General features: G+C 36.9%; 1 protein-coding gene across 8 annotated transcripts; it reads right to left on the bottom strand.

Moving 5' to 3' along the window:
* Nucleotides 1-25,221, bottom strand: LOC306878177 (histone-lysine N-methyltransferase ASH1L-like). Of its 8 annotated transcripts, none has more exons than XR_013784921.1 (16): nucleotides 24,802-25,221; nucleotides 20,158-20,846; nucleotides 15,911-19,415; nucleotides 10,600-11,290; nucleotides 10,385-10,479; nucleotides 9,490-9,563; nucleotides 9,017-9,062; nucleotides 8,630-8,732; nucleotides 8,371-8,473; nucleotides 8,185-8,252; nucleotides 7,838-8,016; nucleotides 5,794-5,922; nucleotides 5,642-5,696; nucleotides 3,766-3,880; nucleotides 3,142-3,392; nucleotides 1-1,810 (listed from the first exon to the last, which is right to left on the bottom strand). XR_013784921.1 is itself a non-coding variant. In XM_079430359.1 (16 exons), the coding sequence occupies exons 2-16, from the start codon at nucleotides 20,665-20,667 to the stop codon at nucleotides 1,777-1,779; spliced, it is 5,811 nt and encodes a 1,936-aa protein (XP_079286485.1). In that variant the 5' UTR covers nucleotides 20,668-20,846; nucleotides 24,802-25,221; the 3' UTR covers nucleotides 686-1,776. The 8 variants fall into 8 exon arrangements, 1 of the variants encoding a protein (XP_079286485.1); XR_013784922.1 differs by having other exon boundaries at nucleotides 686-1,810; nucleotides 7,843-8,016; XR_013784923.1 differs by having other exon boundaries at nucleotides 686-1,810; nucleotides 7,843-8,016; nucleotides 8,630-8,700.
* Between the last annotated feature and the right edge of the window lie 1,865 nt (nucleotides 25,222-27,086).

Below are 27,086 nucleotides of genomic sequence, written 5' to 3'. Positions count from 1 at the left end.
GTCGTCAATTGTGATATTTCATCTCAAGTATGCTCTTCACTTCATTCAATAAAGTTATTTTAACGTTTGATTTTGAGTCGAAATGTTCAGTGAACTCTATATTAGTATCTTTAATTACTTAATTAATTACATTTATATAGCGCTTTTCTGCTTTTCTAAGCACTCAAAGCGCTCTACATTGTGAGGGGTGGTGTCTCCTCGTATTACCACTTATTCCCTTCTAAAACCCTTAACAAGTGAAATAATAACTAATCCATCTATAAATTTGAGTTATTCGACACAATTAGTTTTTTCCCATGCAAAGACCCTGTGCATTCCGCATGCACAGGGTCTTTGTGCATGACAGTCACACCAGAATCTATTCTTATCACCTTGTTTTATAACAAGAGTGATGAAAACAAGTCCACTATGTAAAAAGAAACTTCTCTACAATTTTCCATCAACACAGGACTTTACAGTTAAACAATGTGACATTGTGACCTGCTTTTGATTTGAATACAGTTTGAGTATAATGTGCTGAGGCCGCAAGGAGAGATAATATTTAATGATTAATATGATGCAATAACCTAATATGTAGGTCCACTGACACACATTTAATTGTATATAGACAAAGCTAAAGTAATGAGCATTTGGCTTATGAAGCACTAATAATTTTATGGACAAATGTACAGATAAAAATAGATCTGCGGCTCTTTCTGTGGGTTTATTTGTACCTTTGTCTTACCGTGAGTAATTGGTTACAACTTTCTTCAAGCACTATTATCTATAAACAATAAATCCTATTACATCTAAAAACACAATGGTCCAAGTATCGACTTACTTTTATGAGTGAACTCATGTAGCTGGGTTAATTTATTCTGCTTTTTAATAAGCTTCCAACGATTCATTTCTTAGTTCAGCATAGACATAATTTGTTGTATATGTATACACAGCTATTATACATTATTAAGCAACATAACGAATGCCATGCATAAAGAAGACTAGACATTGAATATCCTGCTTCAAATTACACATGCGTCGAGACTATCTATAAAAATATTAATAAAGAATCAATGGAAAACAGATGAATTCCCACAACAATTTAAGACTGTAAATAGTTTCTTGAACCATACTAAAACATAACTTTGCTAAATATACATTATTTACAATATACTGTACAACGTATAAAAGTCACAAAGCTATAAAGATTACAGCTTCAAATCAATGTATTACAAAACATTACTAGCACAAGACAGCTCTGGACAAAGTGGTAGTAAATTCCCTTTAAAATAAAAATGACTGGTCTAAAATGACTATAAACAAACACTTGCTTACATTAAGGCTGTGTTATTGAACCTTTCATGCATTATTGCTTACTTTATAGGTATAACCTTCAACCCAAAACACTAAAAAGGCTGTGGACCACAATTCTGTTCACACCACTCAATACTGTTCAGTCAGCAAAGCCTCTCAAGAGTAGTGAAGTCCATTTTCTTGTAGGTATGCTGATGTAGTGTGTTGAATGATTTAAAACGGTCTGTGGATGTTCATTCCTCCAAAACGAAACAGAACACGTCCTGTTCGCATGGCATCCCATTCAACATGTTTATGTTCAGTGTTACATCTCAAAATTAAAGAAATGCATGTTGTTTGGGTATATGAAAAATCATCTGGAGGCTCAGATGTTGATTTGTATAATGTCTCCTGTTCCTTCGCTTGACTTGCTTTTCCCTGAGAGAAAGAAAGGCTGAGCAGCTTTCAACTAATCATGTTGTCAAGCGTCAGCCGTGTCCATGCTCACAAATGGCATTTCCAGGAGTGCTGTCTTAACCTACAGAGGACAAAGAACAGGAGAAATAGTAAGAGTGAGAGCACCTTGCCAGTACATAATAATAAAGAACACTTGTTGTGCAGAAAACTAATAGTGTCTGATCCATGCAAAGGCCTTAAAGCTTTTAGAGTTTGTGTTTTACCTAGAGCTGACTGGCCACACCAACACTCGGAAACTATTGGATTGTGTTACATTTCCAAAAGCAAATACTTTGGTTCACCTTGAACGCACAAAGGAAAGATTCCACTGATGCTAACAAGGTTAGTGAGGTTCATGATTAAAGAAAGAAAGAAAAAAAAAGCCAATGGGAACTTAATTAAAAAAAATATACTTTGAAAACAAGCCTTAATTTATTTATTCAATTTTACGTGTAAATATGTCTCGTTTTAAGAACGTTTAGATATTTTTACTGGAATATAAGACTAATTAAGTCTTGAAAAATATTGATTAAAAATTATTTATTGCAGTAATGGTATATAGTTGATTTAAATATAATGTAATATAATAATATATAAGTGCAATATATGCTGATAATTAAATTCTGGTCAATATGATAATCCAATAATTATTTTCATGTTATGGTCAATAATTGCTAACATGAAAATTCAATACTATTTAAATCTAAATAAATGAAAAATACTGCTTTTATATCATTCTAAATCAATTCAAAATAAAAGATTAAACATTAATTCATGGCTAATAACTAATAACTGATAAATGGCTAACATTAAAGTTCTATACTATTTAAATCCAGTTCAATTCAAAGATAATGCTTTATTTTTATACTTAAAATGAATTGAAAATAAAATATTTAAAAATAAATAATAATAACAGATAAACGGCTATCATTACAATTCTATACAAAATGTTTTGTTTTTATAATTACAAAGTAAAATAAAATATTAAGAACAAAAATCAATTGTTTTAAATGCTACAAGTGAAAACAGGTATAACATATTGTTATTTGTTAATAATATGTTATAATATACATAATGTACAGTATTAAAAAAATATTCATTTTGATATTTGCCAAAGATTAAATTAGTGTTATTAAATTATAAGTGTTTTTAAAAATCAAGTTTAATTGAACATTAAATGACAATAAATATAATCTAAATGTAAAAATACCGAAAATGAGCATTCACAATTATATATCCACTAATGGACCATATATCTAACATGATTATTACTTCAACTCTAATATCGAGTAATTACCAATATGATACCCACATTTTGTGCATCTCTAGCAGTGATGTTTATAACTGAATTGATTTTTCTAAATGTATTCACTTTTTCATGGCACAATTGTGGATAAATGGCAAACCTTTTACCTGTGCAGTGCATCTGTGAGTGCAACGTACAGCAGGTCTTTGGTATCGGAGAGCATTATCTGCCTTCTAGAAGGCCCATCATGCCTCTGGGTTTGGTCACAGCAACGCCCTGATAAGAGGTTGTGGATGTGGTTTTCTGTCACTCACAGGAAAGTGCTGGTCTGATTTAAGGCCTCCCGATGAGCACTGTGGTACACTTCCCTCAGCTGCCTCACGTTAAGACCCACCGGCGACTCACAACCGTAGTATTTCTGATAAGATTGAAAACATAACGAGAGCATAAATTCTAAATTCTATTTTGCTGAGGCAGATATTATGATTGGGCTCTGAAAGATTTGATCTCCTAAAGAAGCGAGGCATGAGACATTATCATTGTGCCCTCGAGCAAGACAGGCTGCTCCAGAGGGACCGTCTCTGTAATAAATTCAGGGTGCTGTTCTATGGTAACATTACAGGGAAATACTCAGGATGTGAAGCAATAAAAAAAATCTATTCCATTCTTTTGTGAAGATTGTTTGATGGTCAGTCTGAGGTATGACCCAGACAGCTCAAAAGCTCATGACAGGTGCAGATCAGAACAACATCAAACATCATGTGAGTCCATGAACCCTCTGTGAAACTGACCTCGGCGCAGTGGAACACTTTCAGCATGTCTGAATGAAAGCTGTCCAGACTCTCATAGTGGCCTGAAAGGAGCTGCCCCTGCAACATACTGAGATCGACAGGAGCCGAGCCTGATCTGGAAGAGAAAACACAGACAAATTAATTGTAATTAAAAACCCAATGAGTTTTGCGAGTTTTAATTCATGTCTGGTAGCTTTGAGGCATCTATTTTCTAGTGTACTGACTAAAATGTTGGTGACTTATCTTGTACGATACATTTTTGTCCAATAAAATGCTCTGTGAACATCCCCTACCTCCACATTATACATACTCTACCATTCAAAAGTTTAGGGTCAAAAAGATCCTAAAAAGATTTCTAATCCTTTTATACAGCAAGGAAGCATTAAATGAATCTAAAGTGACAGTAAATACATTTATAATGTTACAAAATATTTTTATTTCAAATAAATTGTTCATTTGCGAGGAATCTTGAAAAAAATAAAAACTATGATGGTTTCCACAAAAACGCAGGCCAACTGTCTTCAACATTGAAACTAATAAATGTTTCTTAAGCACCAAATTGAGGATTTAGAATGATTTCTGAAGGATCATGTGACACTGAAGAAGAGTGTTGGGGAAAGTTACTTTAAAAAGTAATGCATTAGAATACCGTGTAACTCCATAAAAAAGTAACTAGTAACTACGTTACTTAGTTACTCTTTATGGAAAGTAAGGCAGTATGTCATTTTTGCATTACTTTTTGTCACCTGGGCTGTGTTTACTTATTTATTTTTAAGAACAAAAAAAACCTAAAAGTGATATTTTTGGTAACTGTAGAGGCTGTTTTACACCAAAAGTTAAATTAATAAGCCTCAGGCTGAAGGAAATTTTTCTGCACCTCACTCTCAGTTTTTCTCAACATGGGGACAGGAGACGTGCCATTAAATAAATGGGAAAACAAAGTAACTTGCGTTACTTATTTGTAAAAGTAACTCATTGTAACTAGTTACTTAAAAAAAAACTAATACATTACCCCCAACACTGTTGAAGAACGGAGTAATGCCACTGAAAATTCAGCTTTGCCATCATAAGAATAAATTACATTTCAACACACACACACACACACACACACACACACACACACACACACACACATATATATATATATATACACATGCACTTATAACAATATAACGTATAACTTTCAAACAGATAGTATCATCTGTCTCTGACATCTGTGTGTTTGGTGTCACTAACTGGCAAGTGACTGAAATTTAATTTTTTAGTGAACTATTCCTTTAAGACAAGGGCGTGTCCAGATAATTGGCCTCCTAAATTTAACTAGCCATGGCAGGTGCCACTCTACAATTCTAAGTCATGCTTGACCCCAATCAGAAGCAGGCATTGAATAAAAACAGATAACTTCCTGCTGTGTAATAAGTTGACTTTAAAGTTCCAAATAACAAGTACTGTCCAAAATATTTTATGATCCATTGAAATATATCTGTATTTTCTATTATGATTAATTTTAACAATAATACATTTTCAGTAAAATACATGTATTTACTAAACAAAAAATAATTAAAGTATGTTAGACAGGAGATGTATTAATGAAGGAAAATTTTCATTTTTTTTAAATACATTTTTGTGCTATTAACATTAATTAATCAATTTTAATAATAGAAAATACAGACAACAGACATCCCTAATTATAATCATCACCACACCACTTTAAGAACATTCTGCAATCTACTGTAGCTGTCAGTGGAAAGAGGTTTTAACTCCCAGGTTCCCTGAATCCCTAATCATCTGGAGACTGTGAAAAGAACAGCAGGAGAGCCACTGAGCAAACAACACTGGTGAGTGGAAAAGCACACACACACACACACACACACACCTCTTTCTGGAACACAAGTTCAGCAGAGGAGCGGCGAGGGTTTGTCCAGATGACCCTACAAAACACAAATGACAGAAAGAGTGATCAGCTGTGCTGGTAATCACACTGAGCCTTTTGCTACACGTCACTATTAATAAAATCAACAGACTTACCCTTGTGACTGACAATGACGTCATAGATCCCCTGAAGTGTTTGCGTGAGGTTTTTGCTCTGAACACTTCTCCCCTCCTCGTCTCCCTCTCTGTTTTCAGACTGTGGGCTCGAGTGAGTCAGGCACTGGTCTGCAATGTGCAGCACACACATCTTCTTACACACACTGAATATTGTCTTATCACAAGTACATGATACACCACGCCACATTTGAAAAACGTGCAGCTGTCAACTCAGAGACTATTCAATGCACATTCAGTAAAGGACTGTAATCTGAACTCCCTCATAGTCTATCATCTTTATTTTAAGTGCAATAATCGGAATGCACTTAAATACACTTTTTCCATGAACTCAACGGGACACGGTAGCTTGTACGTGCCAGCTGCGCTAGCCGTTAACCACATGTCCTCTTCTGCCCTTTTGACTAATGCTGAGTGGAAATAGAATTGAGGTGGTTTTGGGAGCTGCTCCAGAGCTACAGCCCGCTGAGCGTGAAGGAGGGAGAGGAGAGGAGGAGGAATAGCTGATGCCATGTTCTTCATCAAAAAACCACCTCAGGTCACAAAAAGTGCTATAAACAGACTGTCCCACATAATGCAAATGTACCTTGGTAGCACTAGTATAGTACCTATAGGTAGGTTAAAGTGAGCCTTGCTGACAAACGAACACACTTCAGCCAAAAACTTAGAATGTATAATATTAAATCATGCTACATTCAGAATTTAAAAAATCAGTATTTAAAAATTAAGCTAAAATGTTTTGTTTTATACTGCTGCAACTTGAATCCGTAATGGCCATTCATCCATTTTCCAAAGATGTTGGCAAGCATCTAGCGCCACAGGCAGGGAAACACCTTAGACAAATGGACATGATGCCAAGTTTGATCTATTTGGTATTCAGAAACTTGGCCCATATTAAGGAAAAATCTGGATAGATAATTATTTTTCTCTTTTAAATGTTTTAAGAAGTTCTCTGAAGTCTGATCTTAACAGTTTTTGTGGGACATTTCAGCACAAATTGACTTGATGTAATGCATGTTTCACACAGAAACTGCCACTGAAAGATGAAGGGAACCCTTGTGAAAAAGAAGTACACTTTTTTACTTTAAGAGTACTTATTACAGAAATAATATATTTTAAAGGAATATACTTAATAAGTGTAAACTGAATGCACTCACACTGAAACTCACACTGAGCTTCTAACGCTTAATTACATGTTAATTTCAATTAAATGAAAATGTATGGTAATGTTTTATTTTAAGGTGTCCTTGTTACCCGTTACATGCACTTATTATTATAATAGCAATAAATTATGCATAATTACATGCAAGTAACCCTAAGCCAAACCCTAACTATATAGTAAGTACAAGTAGTAACCAAATGTATTATAGTTTTAATATGTTAAATTTAACTTCAGAGTGCTTTTTGGCCCACGTATATAAGACTTAAGTACATGTTTATATTTTAAAGTGTACTGCTGAATGAATATGCATGTTAAACTAAAATAACTTTAATATAATTTCTATTCTTATATGTCAAGTAGTCTAATATATTTGTAACCACACATTTGTAATGATGAAGTTGCAATTCAGTACATTTTAAGAATATATAATTGTAATATCATATACACTACAGTTAAAATTATAATCAAGTATTATAATTGTGCATTATGTCAGTCAACGCAGCAAAATAAGTGTACTTCTTTAAAGCACAACAAAAGATTATTAAAACAGTGAATTAATGTACTTCAAAGTAAAATTTTAAAGCTGAAGTACACTACAAGTGCACACTCAATACAATTAAGCACACTCCTTTTTGACAAGGGAACTATGTTGGACAACAAACCCGCAGTTTGTGAGTAAAAATGGCAGCAAAGCACTGTCTTAAAGAGTCTTAAAGACACAGCAGCCTGCACAATTAATAAGACTAATCTGAAAATGGTCATAAATATTGACAAAATAATTTTTTGGGTCATCTATCCCTTAAGAGCTAAGAACAATGCGACAACACACAAACACACATTTTACAGCTATACACACTGCTGGACCTGACTTAGTGCTGGTGTCTTCGAGATCCCCTTTCTGATCCCCCTTCTGGCTGCTCCCTCTATCTTCTTTGTTTTCTGCCTCTTGCTCTGTCACCTCCTCCCTCAGGAGCAATGCTTGTCTGTCTCGCATTTTCTCATAGTTTCTCACCAGAAAAATGCCATGTTCCAAGACAAAGCTCCTATCAGGAAATAAAAGCAAATCAAAGATGTAAGTAAAAACGTAAGAATTATAAGACATTGATAAGTATGAATATGCAAGTAAAAGAGAAGCATAAAATGATCCAAAAACATAAAGAGCATGAGCAATGGGTAGAAATGCTATTGTCAGTGTTTATGTGTGTTCTTGCCTCTCCTCACAAGACAAGGGCATCATCAGGAGAGGGGAGGGGATATTTTCAGCATCATTGCTTTTCTCCTGCAAATAAAGTCATTCGCAAAGTGACCAAATTGTCCATGCGCTTTAATGATGCAGTCACTTTCAGGCATGTTGTAATGGAATTAGAAGTGAAATTGTGTCAAAATATGCATCATACCTGCTGTTTGGGAGGGTCAGGTTGATTGGTAAGGTTGTTTTCAATGTCTGTTTCACTAATTTCTTTTCCATTCTCTTCTGTATTAGGTCTAGGGCTGACATTCCTAAGTTTGGAAAAAAAGGGTTATGGGACAGGATAAAATCAGTGGTTCGGACTGAACAATTGAAACCAAGTGGGCAAACAGCCTGAGAGAATTCATCTTCACTTTAAATTCAGCAATAGATGGTGAATGAGCTTGTGTATGTGTGTGTTTATTTACCTATTAAGGCTGTCAGAAACGCAGTCGTGAGTCACACTGAGCTTCTGATGTTTACAGGAATCGTCTTCGGTCTGAGTGCGAGACATTACATCAACAGATCCATCTCAAAGAGACAGAGCAAGAGACAAAGAAGAATATGTTTACACAATATTAACTGCTTCTACACACTTACTTCAGAGAACAAAGCCATTTTAAATGTAATATTACAATTTACCATAGGATGTTTTTTTCTCTTATGTGGCACAAATGGGCATCCATACAGACTAAATGTGACTGAAATTGATAGTTTATTCCACAGAGTTGATTAGGCCTTCCATACACAAACAAACAAACACATGCAAATACACACAAACAAGCTTACACAAATTGGCAGGTAAGTCTACTCACTGGATGGGGCCGTCTTTCTTGGGGTTTTTCGTGACCTTTTAGGACGCTGTATTGGAACAGAGATTCTCACAATTATTGTATGACGGTGATAAAATTTAACTATTTGAAGGGATAATTCATTAAAATTCTAATTTTCATAATTTACTAATCCTAATGTCATTCAAAACCCAATGATCGTTGATTCTCACGTCTTGTTACCAATTGTGACAAATCATTTTTGAATGTGCAGAATAGTGAATGAAATTCAAGACCTGCATTGAAGGATTTTCAGCAAATAATTAAGACTTAGACAAAGTTATTGCACATCATAACTTAGGTAGATTTTGTCTAATTAAGGTGTATTACAGGAAAAGGGAAGTTTGACAAAATTCCACCTTTTCTATTGAAGAATACAGACATGAAGGTTTGGAATGACATGAGGGCCAACAAATAATGACAGACCATTCATGTTTTTTAAAGTAATCTAAAAATACCTTTTCCTTTGCACAGAGACGATATATGTCATAGGGCAACTGAAAGTCAATCCGTTTCAGCATTAGATACTTTCCTGTCACAAACACATGGGTTATGAATGTATTGAAATTCAGGCACTACAGTGATTTCTTTATCACTCCCTCTAGTTTTTTAAACTGCATTTAACCCATCCAAGTGTACACAGAGTGGTGAACACACACCCGGAGCAGTGGGCAGCCAATGCTGCGGCGCCCAGGGAGCAGTTGGGGGTTCAGTGCCTTGCTCAAGGGTCTCACCTCAGTCGTGGTATTGAGGGTGGAGAGAGTGTTGGTTATTCACTCCCCCACCTACAATCCCTGCCAGACCTGAGACTCAAACCCACAACCTTCAGGTTACAAGTCCAACTCTCTATCCATTAGGCCACGACTGCCCCTAATATACTGATTTGATATTAAAATAACATTTCTTTTTATTACCAGTGTTGAAAACTGACAAATTAGATCATTTACATTTTTGCTTTTTTAATCATAATTCATTTTAAAATTCTTTGGATTAATCGTACTATGATGAAGGCTTAACTCACTAATAATTAGGTAACCTGAATGTTAGGTTATCCAGAAATGTCAGCTCAATTAATAATAACTGATTATTATTCATTGATTTACTTATTATTCATTAGTAAAGTCACTGCCGTGCCATGACATCATAACGAGCTTACCAGTGGCCCCTCCCACTTCAAATGCCACTTGTATGGCAGTCATGAGTCACACTAGATTCTTTTAATCAATATAAATCAAGTTTGGACTTAATTCCACCTCATTATTGACTGACAATGATGATTTGTTCCCCTTTCAGTTCAACTTTATAATGACCTCCAAATGACCCCAATAAACACACACACATACACAAACTCACCTACGTGTATAGGTGCAGGAAGTAGACCATGCTCATGTTCTTCAGGATCATAGTCAAGGCAGTCTGTGTGTACTGGAGAGGACAGACTCGTGGGGCTGTGCAGAGTAAACAAACAGAGGATTTGTCAAGCTCTTTGTCGAGAGCTCTCTAAATAAAGGCTGCATTTAAACAAATATTCTTAATACTTATTTATAAATATATAAAAGCTCACTCACTTCTCGCTTTTATACACATCTGAGTAAAGCCCCGCCCACTCATATTTCTTTTCAGCTGCCACATCAGACCTCTTCTCTGATTGGCTGTTTGCAGACACTGATGGATCCTGGGAAGGTGAGGATGTGTCGATGTACGACTGTGAGGGATCTTGGCTCAGACCTGTGTCTTTTCTTTCATCTATCTGCGCTTCACTGCTCCTCGTTTCATCTCTTTCTTTCCTTCTTTTCCTTTTCTCATGTTGAGCCATGGACTCAATCGCATTGAATACTGTGTAGTCGTCTCTTTCACCTTTTTTACGTTTCGCAGGAGACACTGTAGCTTCATGATGTAAAGGTGTGGCAGGTAAAGGTGGAGAAAAACACGGTGCAGGGTTTTTTCTTGGTCGACCTCGTCCTCTTCTCTTCACCTCACTTCCTGTGACCTCTTGACCTTTGGGACTCTTTTTCTTGAGAGGCTTTTTGACATGTTTCAGTTTACTCTTGTTTGGCGTCATATTTTTAGAATTTTTTAAATGAGAAAGGCTGATTTTGGAGGTGGTAAAAGAGGAAAAAGGCCTGATATCGTTGGTCTGAATGTGTGTTTTGCTGATGTTGGGTCTTTTCTCTCTTCCTCCTCTCTCTTGACGTTCATTAAAAGAGGGACTGGCAGAGAAGTGCTCAGAGAAGAGTGAACCGCCGGGCTGGAAGCTCTCTGAAACAGAAAGGCAAAGATGTGAGCAATCACCTGGGGGAAAAGGATGAGCTGCACCCACTAATGGCGACTTTAATTTGCACACAATGTCTGTGTTGTTTTAAAACCAGTTTCACCAAAGGAATTATGCAAATCAGGTAATACCCAAATGACCAAAAAAGCTGTTCCGAACTTAACTTCCATGATGCAATTCCCTAGGATTCCGGCTTGATTCTGAGTGCTAAGTTGTGACGGATGCATCAAACTACAATCTGCCAAATTTCACAGGGAATGTAAAGAATCTCTGACACTGATAAAGCCGGCAGAATTTTGCACATAACATCTAAAATGAGAGCCATTAACATAGAAAGGAGGTCCTGTGCAGGAAAAAAAGGTAATATGTGCCTGGTCAAACTGAATTATGGATGGTAAGTGAATAAAGGCCCATACACACTCTAAAGATAACTATGATAACTGCATTTGCGTCCACACCAACCAATGACATATTTTATTCATTAAGGGTCATTCACTTTAAATGCTTGCACTCTTTAAAGTTGGGTGCATTCTGAGTGGCTGTCAACGTTTTTATCGTTCATCATCTATGAAAGTGATTCCAACAATATCATACCTTTGTCTCATTAACATTATAGCTATGGTATGGACTTTCCTATTCTCATAGAATTAGACTGATTATTACAACAACTGGTGTGTGTGTGTGAGACAAATACTAATATCTGGCCAACTGTCATACATGCATTTATGAGTTCACAGTAAATGTCAACACATTGTAAAGTAAATCGGCACCTCTCACATGAGTTTCACATGACAGCTGGCTGGAAGAAATGTTTTATAATTTACAGATATCATATATACAATTAATATAATTTTAAAGTAATCAGACATTAAATATAAAACAGAAAAATAACTGGCCCCTATTTAGCCTATATTAGGCGGCCTTAACTACTATGTACTTACATGTACATCAAAAAAATAAGTACAATGAACTTATTGTGTTAAAAATATATTGTAAAACACTTTTGCTGCTATTGAGGTGGGATACGGGTAAGGTTAGAGACAGGTTTGGTGGTATGGGTAGGTTTAAGGGTGGGTTAAGGTGTAAGTAAGGGATGAGTCAACAGTGTAACTATAAATGCAATTATAGAAATGAATTACAGATGTAATTACATGCAGGTATTTTTTTTTTAAAATATAAGCACAATGTAAAACATGTACTGTAAGTACACAATAAGTGCATTGTATCAAATGTTTAATTTAAATGTAAGTAGAAGTTTGGGCCACCCAATATAAAGTAGGACCAAATAACTATTTCAATAAAATTAATATTTTTCTTTTTTTAATTGTGTTACTGTCCTGGGTTATGGTGCATATAGGGCACAGCCAAAGTTTGGGAGCCACTAATTTAGTGCATTCACCCCCCAAGTGTTCAATCAAGTTCAGATTTCGTCCATTCTGCCCACATCCCCACTGCAAAATTATATTTCCATTGCGATACCAAGCAAGAAAGTTTGAACAACCTTGGACACCGTCTTAACACAGCCTACACAGGAACTGTAATTACAGTTATACCACAATGATTGCAATTACTGTTGGTACAAATGACAATTACAGTGATGGAATGAAAGGAAGGAAAGTTTCTTTCCTGTTTCTAAAGAAGAGCAAAACTAAGTCATCATCATGAAGCATCGTTCTAACTAAACCAATACTAAAACATGGAGAACCTGCGAGACAGCACTATTGCTCATGAAACAGTTGATGTTTTTAAGAGGTAACAACTGTAATCCTGACCGTGGGAATTATACTGCCAGTATTCACTCCTTTACTGCAAATTCCACTCTCTTCCACCAGTACTGCTAGTTTAGATACAACACTAAATCAATTTCACAGAGCTCCACTGGAGTGCATTCCACAGCGAGACATACCCTGAGTCCCCAGCACAGCGATCGTCAGATAAAGACAGGGTGTGTGCTTGAACAGACTTTACTAGAGTGATAAAATCTCACATTTGACAGTATATATGGACAGGCAGTGAGAATAAAGGCCGTATAATACAGTTAACATCACATTCCTGTTATTCCTCTAAAAACCCTCTGAGAGACAGTAAGGAAGGAAGAAAGAAAGTCAAAAAAAGATAAGGGAGAAAGAAAAGAAAGAAAATGGCCTATGTAGTTGTATCCTCGAGCATCTACAAAGGAGCTATTTCTGGTCTCTGGATGACAGCCAAACCTAGACAACAAAAAACGTCCATCAGCTCTAAATGGAAGTGTGAAGACACATTAACGTCTGATATATCAGATATACTCAGTTTTAATGACATTTTTAGGTAGAGTAAATACACAAGAGTGGCATTTTTAGAGCACATCTGTCTCTGATTACAAAACGTGTTATTGCCATATATTCGCTTTCACTTACAAAAACATTCCTTCCTTTACCCTATTCTTTCTGTCAATCATTTTTCACATTTCACTTGTAGATTTCCATGCTCAGATTTCATCCTTTCCACTAGCATCACCACATTTCCTTACCGCTGCTGAATTCCTGCTTTTTCTCATTCACCCTTTCCAAATCAAACAGAGCGTTTTGGCCACAGGCTGACAGAAGCTCTATGGCAGAGTCTTAAATGGAAATTCTTTAGCAGGAACATGACAGAATAAGCATATAATTCATAATGGTTAAATGTATAGCAGAAATCTGGGTGGTTCCCATTTACAGAAATACTCAAATGTCAACTACTAAGATTAAAGCATGTGTTTACTTATAAATAAGCACTTTCATACCTCACTGAAATGTAAAAGCAATTTTGATACTCTATCTGAATCCATGCCCACTGAAAATACAGAGTCAGCATAACAGAAAAAGAACTAGTGTGAACTACTACTCAGTTATACAGACATGGAAATCCCTGTAGAACTTGTTTAGGCATTTATATCCACAAAGTTGACTTTGTTGATTTTGTGTGCTAGACTAGTGAGTAAAATTAAACAAAAGCAAAGTGGTTCTAATGAGGCGTTTCATTCCCTAAACCTAAAAGGCTATGTTTATGGAAATGTTAACAGTATTCTTTTACTTCCTTCCAAGAACTGGCATTTCCTTAAGGAAATCAGCAAAAACAAATCTTTTATTTGTTGAGAATTAACAGGCAGTAGTGGCATGGACTTCTGAAATGAGAAGGAAAACCCCTCTCTGGGTTTGGGTTTTTAGTACTATGGAAATTCATGATCCCAATTCATATTTCCTTTAGGAATTATCATCAAGCAACCAGTAACATAATACTTGTTACTCACAGACCATCATTTCAAGTTAACTTCGATTTGGATGTGACCGAAAGTGGAGATGTTCAAGTAAATGAGCTTTTAACTTTGTAATTAGCTCATTGATTTGCATTAGTTTGACTCATTGAGTCCAGACTGGATGTGAACATGATAGGCGGGCACTACTGCATAAAAGAGGTAATTAGCCAATCATAGTCATGAAAATGATAATGGTAAGCAGGAATCATTCAATTGACCAGGTCAGTCAATCACAGTGACGTGAAGGCATCGATTTCTCATGGGACATTTTGTCTGTATTTTGCACATTCACAACACCTCAATGATGTGAACAAGGACTGTTGCACTCTGAAGGCTGTTGGAAAATGTTGCTTTAAAAAAATGAATGCTACTTTCTCTAACAATTTTTTTGTGTTGGCCTCTTCCTCTGAGAATGGGCCCCTGATGGGCAGGTATACTTAATAAACAGTAAAAGCTGCATGCACAAAGACAAGCAGACAGCACACACTACGCAACACCAAATGTCCCTGTCTTCCTGCTGTGAAAAGTTCTTTGCATGCTGGTGTTTATTTATCACCATATGTTTTCAGCAATGCTAATTAGCCAAATATGCATTTCTTTTGATTCTAAAGGTGTGTGTTTGCAAAGAAAAAGACTTAAGCATTGATTCACACTTGGTTTCATGTCAAAGAGCCAAAATACAAATATCTGTTGTATAAACAAATATCAAATTCTATTCGACTTCGCAATAAATCACATTTTCCACTGGTGCTACTGTGACAGTCAAATGATAGTATGAGATAACATACACAAGAGACATTAAAAACATACACAGGTTTTGTGGTTCCCTCACACATCACTCCATCTAAAAGTATCTAAGAATACATAAGACAAAACCAGAACATAGTGATAGCAACATTAATGCCAGAATACCACATAATGCGTACAGCTAATGTGTAACAATATTTACACACAAGAGAGACCGTATACCTCTCAGTGGACTTCTAAACAGATTCCCTGCCAAGGAAAATCTGTGTAGCCAATTACACGCAGAGCAAAATCAAGCTCCATTTTGGTACCTAACTAGTAAAACAGTGGGAGATAAATAAGACCATAGACTCTCAATCATGTAATAAAACAGTCTTATTTCACTCTTCAAAGTCTGTAATTATTTGTACAAGCATTCCCAGCATTTTCTCACCTAGTTAATAGGAACAAAAGGATACTGAATGTTACAACTGAACCTCAATGCCAAACATTGAAAATTACTTTTGGATTGTACCCTTGGAAAGTCTCCTGATCAGTGGCAGTTGTTTGTTACATGCAAACAAAAATTAATCTCATGCCATCTCACCTGATGTTCTTATGCCTCCAGCTGAGCAATCCTTCATTAATGAGCTTCCAGGTCTCATTAAGTTCCTTGAAGCAGACTGAACTTCACCAATCCTCCTTTGAGCTGTCATTCGACTGTACGCACTACTAGCAAGGTTGGGGTTCCTCAGGAAAGAATGATAGTGGATGGCTCTGTCTGCTAGGGGGGGTGATGGTAGGTCTTCATCACCTTCATCATCGTCCTCCTGGTACCGTGACCGAGCCTCTTGGTTTAAAACCCTGTTCCCTGGCTCTACCTGAGTGCTCTCTCTCCACCTCCATGGCTGCTGATGTTCTGCCCACCTAACTTTTGATATCGGTCTCAGATGTGCAGGTCCTATATATGAAAGTGGTGAAGTTTTGTGTTTGTCAGCTTGTTTTGAGGGTGTTGAGGAAGAGCAGGGGGGATTTAAGGGCGTACCCCTTCTGAAATGGTCTTTTCTGAGCTTACTTTGTCCTAGTAAACCCTCTACTCCTTCTCTTTCTCTAAGCCTATCATCCACAAACCTTTTATCTCTAGCCTGCTCTCTGTTGTCTTCTCTTTGCCAGCTATTTCTACTGAACCAATCACTAGGGGAATGAGATGTTACATTAGCATACATCCCCTGTGGCTTCCCACCACAAAGTAGAGAGTCACGTCTCAGAAACTTGTGTTTCCTTTTATGGAACTTTGATGGGCTTAAAATGGTATTTTTGGAGTAGGGATGCATATAGGAGGGTAAAAAGGGTGAGGAAGGGTATATAGTTGCAGATGGAGGGTATCCTCTGTAATGTCCAAAACCAAATGAAGTGGTAGAGGGTGGCATTTTGTATGGTGGATGGTAACAACCGCCTCCTGATAGTGGGAAGCCAAGTTTGTGCACTACAGGGCAATGTGTGACAATATGTTCACCTGGTTGAGAAGGACACCCATTGTTTCTCTTAAAATCTGCCATTCCAACATAATGCAGAGAGTCACGAGACAATTCTGACTGAGGGGAGTAGTAACCGCTGAAGTTGATTTGAAACATTGCTGGATGATGAAGGTTTTGTGGTAGACACTGAAGAACGTGAGGTTGAGCTTTTCCTTTCCCACTTTTCCTTCCAGATTTTGCTTCATTCCCACACCCTCGTGATGACATATGATGCACAATATGAATCTCACTAAGTCTAACCACTAACTCCTCAATCTCTGCCAGGAAGGCTGGGTCTTGCCTTTTGGCCCGGAGTTGAAGATACTTTTTCTTACATTTGTGTTTATGTCGCCTAATCTTATCATGGCTGAAGCAATTATGACCTTTTCTATGGCACTTGTATTTGAGTCTGTCTTGCTCCATCAATACTGATCGTCCAAGGTGTGTAGTTCTGCGGTCTTGAATTCTTACAGAGCCTAACTGGGATGTAGCTGAAGGGCATGGTGCAGATTGTGAGGAGGAAGGAGGTTTCGATTTCTCTTCGTGCATTGCTTTAACCTTTTGGGAACTGGTTGCCTTTGGAGCAGAACGTTGATCATATTCACGGTTACCAAGATGAAGATTTCTTCGGCAAGTACTAAGAGTGGGCGAAGGGGTCTCAAGATGTTTAAATGAATAGGGGGAGTTGCACAAAGGAGACTGGCCATCAAATGAATGGCTATGTTCACCAGAGGTGGACCAAGAGTTTAACTGATTAGAAGACTCTGTCAAGACTTGCTGAGACTTTTGACCCAGAACTTGTGCAGAGTCTTGACCAGAAATTTCTCTTTGAGCTTTAGGTTTACGACCTCTCCTTTTTCCTATGTAGATAGTCCCACGTTTGCTGATATTAATTTGTGGACCAGATTTTCCCCCAAAAGAGGTAACAAGAGAGGATAAAGAGCGTGTTCCATCTGCTTCACCTTCATTGTCTTTTTGAGCAAAATCAGATTTGTAACTTTGGCTTTGCCCTGAAAGGAACTGTGTGAGTACCTTATCCTTCTTCTTCACTCTCATCTTATTGATATTTGTGATAATTGTCTTCATTATCAACCTATTTCGTTTACGGCTGATTTGAGCATCTTTAGCTTTAGACAAGGAGGGTTTGAGTTTTCCTTCAGCACCCTTCTTCCCAGACACTGAGTCTAGTGATTCAGATCTCTTTTTCTGGACAGAGGAGGAACATTTGGGTTGACCTAGGGTTTTAGGAGTTGGCTTTGGGAGTTTCAGGCCATTCTCTGGATCAGGGACATTTGTATGTTCACGTATGGGTAATTTAGTAAAGGACTTTTGAGACTCACTTTCCTGAGGAGTCTCTTCCAGCCTGGCCATTTTTGGACGACCCCTTTTCTTAGGAGGGGACTCAAAGGAAAAGGTTTCTGATCTGGATGATGAATTTTGCAGTTTTTTAGATTTAGGAGGTTGTCCAACTTGTCTTGATTTACCCTGCTTTGATGACAATGCCTTTGATGACTTAATGGAATACATTTTTTTAAGGTTTGATTTTTGTGGAATCTTTTTACAGACAGTGGAACTAACATTGGCGGTCTTCACCAGATCCATCTTCTCACCTGGATTTTCCATCTTAGTCATCTGAACAGCTTTTTGTTTCTTCTGTGGCATGATGTTTTGTTTGGGATGTAAAGGTGGCTCATCACTTGGAACGGAACTGTTAAACTGAGAATCTGCACACCCGGGGGATTGCGAGGAACACTGCACATCTTCGTCCTGGTTTGAACTATGCCTAGCTCTTTTCTTATTCTTGTCAATGATATGCCCCACCCTGCTGCCATCTTTTGGCTGGACATCAACAGCTTGGGCAGGTTCCACAGTCATCTTTCTGGTGTCATCTATGACTTCACTTTCAGTATACTTCTTATTCCTTCCTCTGCTCTCTAGTAACTCTAGCGTACAAGTGCTGTTCTCAGGAGTTGCTGATTCGGCAGATTTATTCGAAGCAGTAAGGAGCAATGGTGTCTTGATAGAGGGACTTTGCTGATGCAATAAACCATTTTCCTTACTCCTACTGTTAGTTATGGTGTTACTCATGTTTTTGGAAAATGCAGAATCTCCATCTTCTGTCTCTGTTGCATTTAAAACCTTGTCAACGTTACTTTCCATGATTCTACTCTTTTTTGGAGGGCAAGGAGTTTGCTTTACTAAATTCTCACTACATGATATTGGAAACGATGTGCTTTCACTGTCATTTTCAATTCTGGAAGAAGACTGCTGAGATGTCTGAGCATTCAGTGTTATATCATTTGAACCATGTGAACTGAGGGAGGAGGTCATTGCTTCTCCAGTTGGGCAATCTTCACCCTTCTCTTTTTGAGTATTTAAAACTTGGGTGCTGTCTTGTGGACAGGAGTTCTGCTGTAATGAGGAAGGTGGAGAAGGGGCAGCTGGAGGTGAATACGTCTGCTTCAGCAAGGTAGAGGAGGTTATCCTATCTGAAAGTGGTACTTTGCTATCTGTCTGTGGTTGAACTGCATACGGAGGTCCATCTGATGTCAATAATGACTTTGAGTCAGTCTTCCTCATGTGTTTTGATGGAGCCTGTTGGAAGAGAGGACATGTGTTGACCAGAATTCATCAGGAAATGTTTGAAGATATTCAGTCATTCAGGTCACTCAAGGATATCTGGTAAAAATTAAATCAAAGGCAGTCTGGAGTAGCTATAAATTTGAGGAAATCTGACAGGCTTAATTAGTTGATGACTCTGACAGGCTTTGACTTAATTTCACTGACATTTTATAATAAGCCATCACTAAGAGTCATGGAAAATACGTTTTTTTTTTATTTTTTTTTTAATTTATAACGCTTTTTGTGTAACCACTCCATGGTTCTATGATCCAAGAATTTTGGATGAATCTGGGTGAATGACACAGAAGGACATGGCACATGACATTTGAGCAAAAATAAAACAAATAGGAGGAATATATTTAGCTTTAGGCTTTCCAGTAACTATTTGCTGGTCATTAGAACCAACAAAAATGAATAACAGTGAAGATGAAGGACTTCCAACTACATATTTTTCAGTGTATTGGAGAGGGAGACAAAAAGATTGTGAGAATGACAGTAACAGAGAACATTAGATCTGAGTGAACAAAAAAGACAGAGAATGCATGTGATAAAATGAAGGGATGTAAAAAATAGATAAAAATGTCAAACCACTGGTGGCTATAAATGGCAAGATACAGACAGAAATAGTAACAAGCCTTTGTCACTATATTTTTTAAAATAGAAATAAAGAAACAAAGAATGAAAGCAATACAGAAAAGAACTTAGAAAGTTTTACCTTTTTAGAGGCTGTAATGACTGGTTTAGAGTCAGCTTTTTTGGATGAAGTGGGAAGTGGGACTCTCAGCCTTGTGGATGCTTTTGGAGAAATGCAATCGTTCTTATCTTTTTTCTGACTCTCACGATGTGACGGCTTGGCTACTCTGATCTCAGGACTGGAGACTTCACCTCCACATGAACTATGACCTTCCCCATGTGCAAGCCTCTGAGAGATTCTGATTGTGGGCCTGCATATGAAGTTCTCAAGGCTCTTTGGGGGCTTCTTTGTCCGTTTCGCTCCAACCCCAATTTTCATTCTTAAATTTCCATCTGACTGGTCAGACTTTGTATCCGTTAACTCCCCCCGACTAGGCTGCTGCTGTTGCTGATTAACTTCACTGGTAATACTCTTTGAGGAAGCTTCTGGTTCAGCCCCTTTGGTTTTTCTCATCCTCTTCCTGTCTTCTGTCTTCTCATCTTGTTCTTCTTTTTCCAGTCTAGGTGTTGTCTTTTGCCTTTTCTTATCCATTTGAACTTTCAGAGTAGCAGACGTGAATGGGAGAAGTACTTTGACGGTCAAAGTTTTGTCAATATTTAATGTTCAGGTTATGAGAAAAGGTAATGTTATGTTTTTCAGTCTTATTTAATACTCTTCTATCATCTCACTTGACTTGAGAGAGTAATAAGGTATTGGTACCATGGAAGGGGCTATAAAACAAGTAAAAACAGGAAAGAGAAGAACATTAGTCACAGTCTACTCACGGCGTATCACATAATATGACAAAACATTAAAATGTTTTCATAGGAAAACCTCACCATATAGTGAGAAGATTAGATATGCAGAACATGTTACACAATTCAACATTAAACACATATCTTGTTCAAAAAGACTACAACTTTAAACTCAACTGTCCAGTTACCTGAGCTTTTGCTGTGACTGACTAGTTCAAATACTTAGTGCTCAATTTAGAGGCATGGATTATCAAAGCATGTGCAGCTGGCTCTGAACATGCAGATTCAGATGCTAATGGAATCTGTTATTGAGTAGCTGACATGAAATACTTTTAGAAAGTAGACGTCATGTAGTGTGACATGTTATACTGTCTTTAAAACATGAAATTCATTTGTCACAATGTAAGTTTACTAAACTAAACAAAAGGTAAAATAAGAACTAAAGTAAATAGAGGAATAATTTTGGATTAATCCGTTTAGCATGTGCAAATACAAAAATGTATACTGTCATGTAAAATATGTATTATATTAGCAAATTTAGCATTAAACTATGATTTAGAACAAACTGAGACAAAAGGACACTAAATCTATCGAATTATCATTACTGCCAGACATTTTACGATGTTAACAGCTTTATAGTCTGGAGCACTGATTCTCAACCAGGGTCAGGGCCCACTAGGGGCCTTCAGAAAACTTTAATGAGGCAGCATGATTATTTAAATCTATTTAAAATAAGACAAAACAAGAATTAAAATAAGCTAAAACAACTGAAATATTACAAAAAAAAAGATTTTCTTATTTTAATTTAATCCTTTTATTTTCTTTGAAGAATCAGGATTCCCACAGTCTTGAAAATCCTGGATACATGACATTTCTAGACCTGGAAAGGTTATATCAATTAATCAAATCTTAAAACTCTAGGGGTATTTTTATGATGAATAGGCTATCGATTTTTTGAATCATTCCAAGCTCTAAAATATTTCAGCAGTTGTGATTAGGTTATCCTTTATCTTTATCCAGTAAAATATCAACTGGAAAAGTCATACAAATTCATTGGTTAAAAAGAGTAGAATCCCAGGGCTACTTAAACTTTTTAAACCCTGCCATTTAATTTACAGAATCTAGGAGTCTCTGGCATTCTAATATTGTTGTGGACAATTGGAGGCATTGGATGGTCAGTCTTTGGATTACATGAAAATAATACATGAAAATTATAACAATCTTAAAGAAAAGACTGCTCTAGTTATTAAAACCATGCAGTTAATAAAAATTTGATTTTATGCATCAGCTAATCTACTGCTACAACTTTGACAATACTTTTCAACTGGAACCTGAAGAGGAAAGCTTTTATTTTTAATGTAGAAGGAAGGAATGTCTTGTTACTACTTTTAACTCGAAATGCAATAATCTCTCGGCTCCCCAAAGATATGCACATTTTCAGCTTGATTGTGGTTTCTCCATTTGTTGCCCGGTCGGAACAGTTCAGAAATATTTCCAAATTTGGTGTAATGGAAGGGCAGCATGGTCTCATGCGTCATCGTGAGATGAAGACTTCATCTTTAAAAAATCCAGATAGATTTATCTAATAAAGTTTAGTTCTTTAATATACAGAATCAATTACAATTTGAACTCTGAAGGAAGCTTTACAGTAACTGTGAAGAGAAGTAGGTTAGCCAGGTAGTGTCTACTTTCAAGTTAACGCTTAATCTATAATACAAATCTTTTAACCTATGAGCATTATACATCTTAATCTCCTATAGACCAGTTCCCTCGGACATAAAAATCCCCAGCAACTGCAAAAAGCTGGCTGAAACTCTGTTTTGAGTTGTCTGAAAGGCAGGTGCTTTCCCACACAGAGTGAGGTCATTCTATGGAAGATTTCGCACGATGACCTCAGAGCGTTAACTTGCACAGGGGACCCATAAAATCCAGCGGCTGACCTCCAGGCTGCAAGGAGGAACACGCTAATAAAGCCCAGCATCGGTAGCCCGAGCCATCTGAGGGTTGCTGGCTGGACTCTGTCAAAGCACTTCCAATATCAAACTTTCTATCCACTCTTACAACCTCGCCTAACCGTAAGGTAAAGTTCCCACCCTGATCTCCTGTCTTGATTCATTTTGTGAGTGCTTTAGCGACCGTTTCTAGCTAAAAGTAACACCCAGTGCAGGCTGTTTCAGTCTTTGCTAATTCTTATAAAGAAGACAAAATCCAGCAGCGTTTCACTTGCTGAGCGCAATCTTCTCAGCTCCTCCTTTAGGATTTGGTGCTAAGAAAACAATCCCAATGGAACGCTTGAAAAGAAAAATGGCCCGAGGAGAGGAGAGAGAGCAAAGTACAATGATGTGTGTGTGTGGAGAGCAGAAGAGGGAGCTCTGTGGCTATTAGTAGCACAGTTCAGACGAAGTGAGAAGGACGTTTGAGGGTCTTTCTCTCCCTGGGACATAAGCCTACTTTTTAACATTTACCATAATTATTCATTTTCTTGTACTGCTTCAATGTTCCCTCCATCCGCAGGTTTTTTATCCCCTCATTCTCTGCCCTTCCATTTCATTTTGTTCATAATTTTTCCTTTTGGTATATAATTAGCTCTCTCTTTTACAAAAGCATTTTCAAAGCAGACCACACTGAGAGGTTAAATAAGTCACTGTTTCCCTGTAAATCAAAACCATATGCTCTTCCTTAAAAATCTGTTTTGGTGTTGCTGATACAAATCTTTGCAAACACGCAAAAATCTATAAAAGAAAATCCCTGTTCCCGTCATCTAGAAATAATTAGCATTTTCCTTTCCCCAAATTTTCTTCACAGTGTCAGTTTTACTGATCTTTACCCAAAGTATTCTCAATCCAACCCTTCAGCATCAAGTGCAATGAGTCTCCAGGAAGTTATTAGGTTTCACTATGTTTCAGTTTGTGTATGATATCTCATTACAAACAGTTATCTTATACTGTTCGACCCAATGGGGTCTTCTGTCCTCTTATGCACGTCGAGACAGCAATACACAGGTTAACACCAGCTTTTGTCAGTTAAGCAGACGTGTTAAGCTCTTCCTCTCTTTCACTTGTCCAGCAGATTCAGTCAAATCTTGTTAATCGGTGCAATGTGAAAGTAGCATACAGTAGTCTGAAGTGCATTAGAGTAGCAAAACAAGATGACATCACTGAGCACTGCCCTTCATTCAGCAAAGCTTTTCTCCCTGATAAGATTTAAGGGTTCTCTGGGCAAACTCTGAGAATTGACCGTGATTTGCCTGTAAATCTATCTGCCAAATGTGAAAATACAAAGAGATAAAGCTGTTTCAATTCTACAGGCTCCTTTGTGACCTAGATATAGCCGAGTGCTCCAAAAATAGCAGAAAACGAAAGCATTATATGAAAGTATGACAGAGACATGGGCGAATAATTAGGAGTCTATGACAATAATGTTTTAGTTGGCTCGAGCAAACAAGCACAGCATGTCAATGCAGAGTGAATGCGACTTGATTGATGGGACATAACAAGTAGGATCTAATAAGTTACAGTTCCCCTCACTATAGATAGAATTTGAAGAAATAATTTTTCCAGTGAAATGTCAATACGATCCTGTTATCTACTGCGAAGGCAGAATCGATATAAAGTTGTTGGGAAAGTGGCAAAAATAGAATAGGGAGACCGCGACCCAGGTCATCTATTATCGCCTATTTTAAGATGTTTACTTGTATTATGTGAATAGCTCAAATAGTATAAGCGATACTGCACGCGCGTATGTTTACGATAAAAAGTGTCCTGCGTATTCACGCGCGAGGGCCTAACAGATGAATGTCCCGTTTCAAATTACATTTTTATTAAGCAACGGGAGAAGTACACTCCGAAAATGTGCTGTAAAACTCGTCGGAGATTTGAGAAAACAACAACAAGCATTTCCACACTGCTTCACGAAATGAAAAATGACTTACCCGAGCTGCAAAGAGGACGTATCGCGAGGAGCAGCTAATTTACAAGTGTGCGCAACGAGCAGAAACGATAAATGGAGGGATGTTGCGTGTCCATTGCGCGAAGCGAAGGACCCATGAAGATGAATATTGTGCAACACCACACGATACTCACGTCCCCCCTTCTTCTTCTCTTCGCCCCCCTGTTTCTATCCCTCTCTTGCGCAGTTGTTTTAGATCAAAAGCATAGTCGTACATTGTGTACCCAATAGCCACAACCCAAGATCACCGATGAGGAGAGACGGAGGAGAGGAATGAGCATGCTGTGCTGTGCATGCTCGGTTACTGAGCTGATGGCTGCAACTTGAGCTAAATTTACCCACCAATAACGCGAGAAAAGAGAAATGTAAACAGACTGGCGCATTTATCACCCTAGCGGATGCTGATTTATTGACAAGAGAGGATCAAAGCAGAGCATGTGTGTGTTAGAAAATGATATTGAATAATCTAACCCGAGATGGCCGACTTTGAAATGATGAGCAATGATGTAATTGAATTATGGGCCAACCTGCGTAGTTCGATTTAAAGATAATACGTTATTATTCATCGAGGTGTTCATATTCTGTCATTTATCAATAATTTACATTTTATTTAATATTATGCACGCAAATCATCACTTTTTTCTTTAGGCTACTTGCATTACATGGAATTACAACATGGACCATAATATTAACTGCGCACTTACGAGTGACCTATAGGTGGTGGACGGTGCAAACATTACAGTATATATCTATAGACCGACAAGCCGTAAAATATATGCAAGTTATGTAATACACATTTTACACTATAGAGGTAGAAATTAAATTCATAATACACAACAATGATCTTCTAAATCTGAAATGCATTTTCAATCAACAGCATATAACATCATATTCAATTTATACTTTATGCATCAACAAATTCTTATTAGCCAGGTTAGGGTGAGTTACACCCGAAACTCAAAGTAGAAAGCATTTCATGTTTCAGAGGAAAAACTTAGTGATGATTTACAGAGGCTGCTATATTTAGACTACAATCATGCTGTGAATGATCATCTCTCTCTTTGGGAGTCTACTTGGATAATTGATCTCATTCATCTCAGTGCTATATTTGATTGAAGTCCAAAAATACAAGACACAGTTCTCATGACATTTAACAAATAAACACAAATAAGGTAACTACATGAAAATAAAATTAAATGGAATCACAAACATATTAAAAATGACAGATTTTTATTTTTGAAAAGTTTATAGTCAGAATACACATAGGAACAAAATAGGAGTTACACTTGCTCTGACTAATATTACATTTTCCTATTAATAAAAAACAGATCAATAAACTCCTTTGTTTCAAATGTCGACTTCATTTGATTTCTTTGGTTGAGGTTTATTGATTTCTGAACCAAAAATAATTACTCGAGGATACAATTTCAGTGGAAGTTGTTTACCTGCAGTATTTGGAGGCTGCCATCTTTGCTCTGAAAATACTCCTAAAGTCACTTTGCAGGTCTCTGAGCAACACACAATGTTTCCTTCCTGAATAAATCAGTGTTTCTGGATGAATCAGTTGAATTAATGATACAATGACACATTCATAATGCACAAAAAGACAGTCAATTGACGCCTCCTAAACTAAAACTTCACCTAACTAAAGAAAGGCTCACTAAACTGCAACACTAAAGCACAAATTGACAAAAATACAACTTAATTGTAAATTATGCAGAGTGAAAATATAAAACCTAATTTTTTCTTTATTTTATGCACTGTTTTTTAAAATACTTTTTATCCTTTTTTTTTTTTTACTTTGTGAATTGCTATATGTTTGTTTCTTTGACACCAACAGGAGCAGCTTTCCAAATTTCGTTGTATACCATGAAAATAAAGGCTTTCTATTTCAGTTGCGAACAACATAATGGGGCAAAGCTGGAAATGATTTATTTATATCTTTGTTGATATATTATCGTAGTTTTAAATATGTAATAACTTTTATGTAACTTAATTTAATTTAAGATTGAATGGGTCTAACTTAGGTACAACAATAAAGAAGAAGAAAAAAAGCTTACAAGGCACTTTAAAAAAAGTGTTTGTCACAAAAAGAAAATAATAATAGTTTTAACAGCTACTTTTGAGCGGTCGTCAGTGGAGAAAGATGTAGCTATTATTATAGTAGAGGCTAACAGGTTATGGTAATAACAGATATTCCGCATTAATTTAATTAACATAATTCATATCTGACGCTTACCAGCCAAACCTTGACCTCTCGGTCATACG

This window comes from Barbus barbus (genome assembly GCF_936440315.1).
Source record: "Barbus barbus genome assembly, chromosome: 12".
Taxonomy (NCBI): Eukaryota; Metazoa; Chordata; class Actinopteri; order Cypriniformes; family Cyprinidae; genus Barbus; species Barbus barbus.
This window is presented reverse-complemented; position numbering and strand designations above follow the sequence as displayed.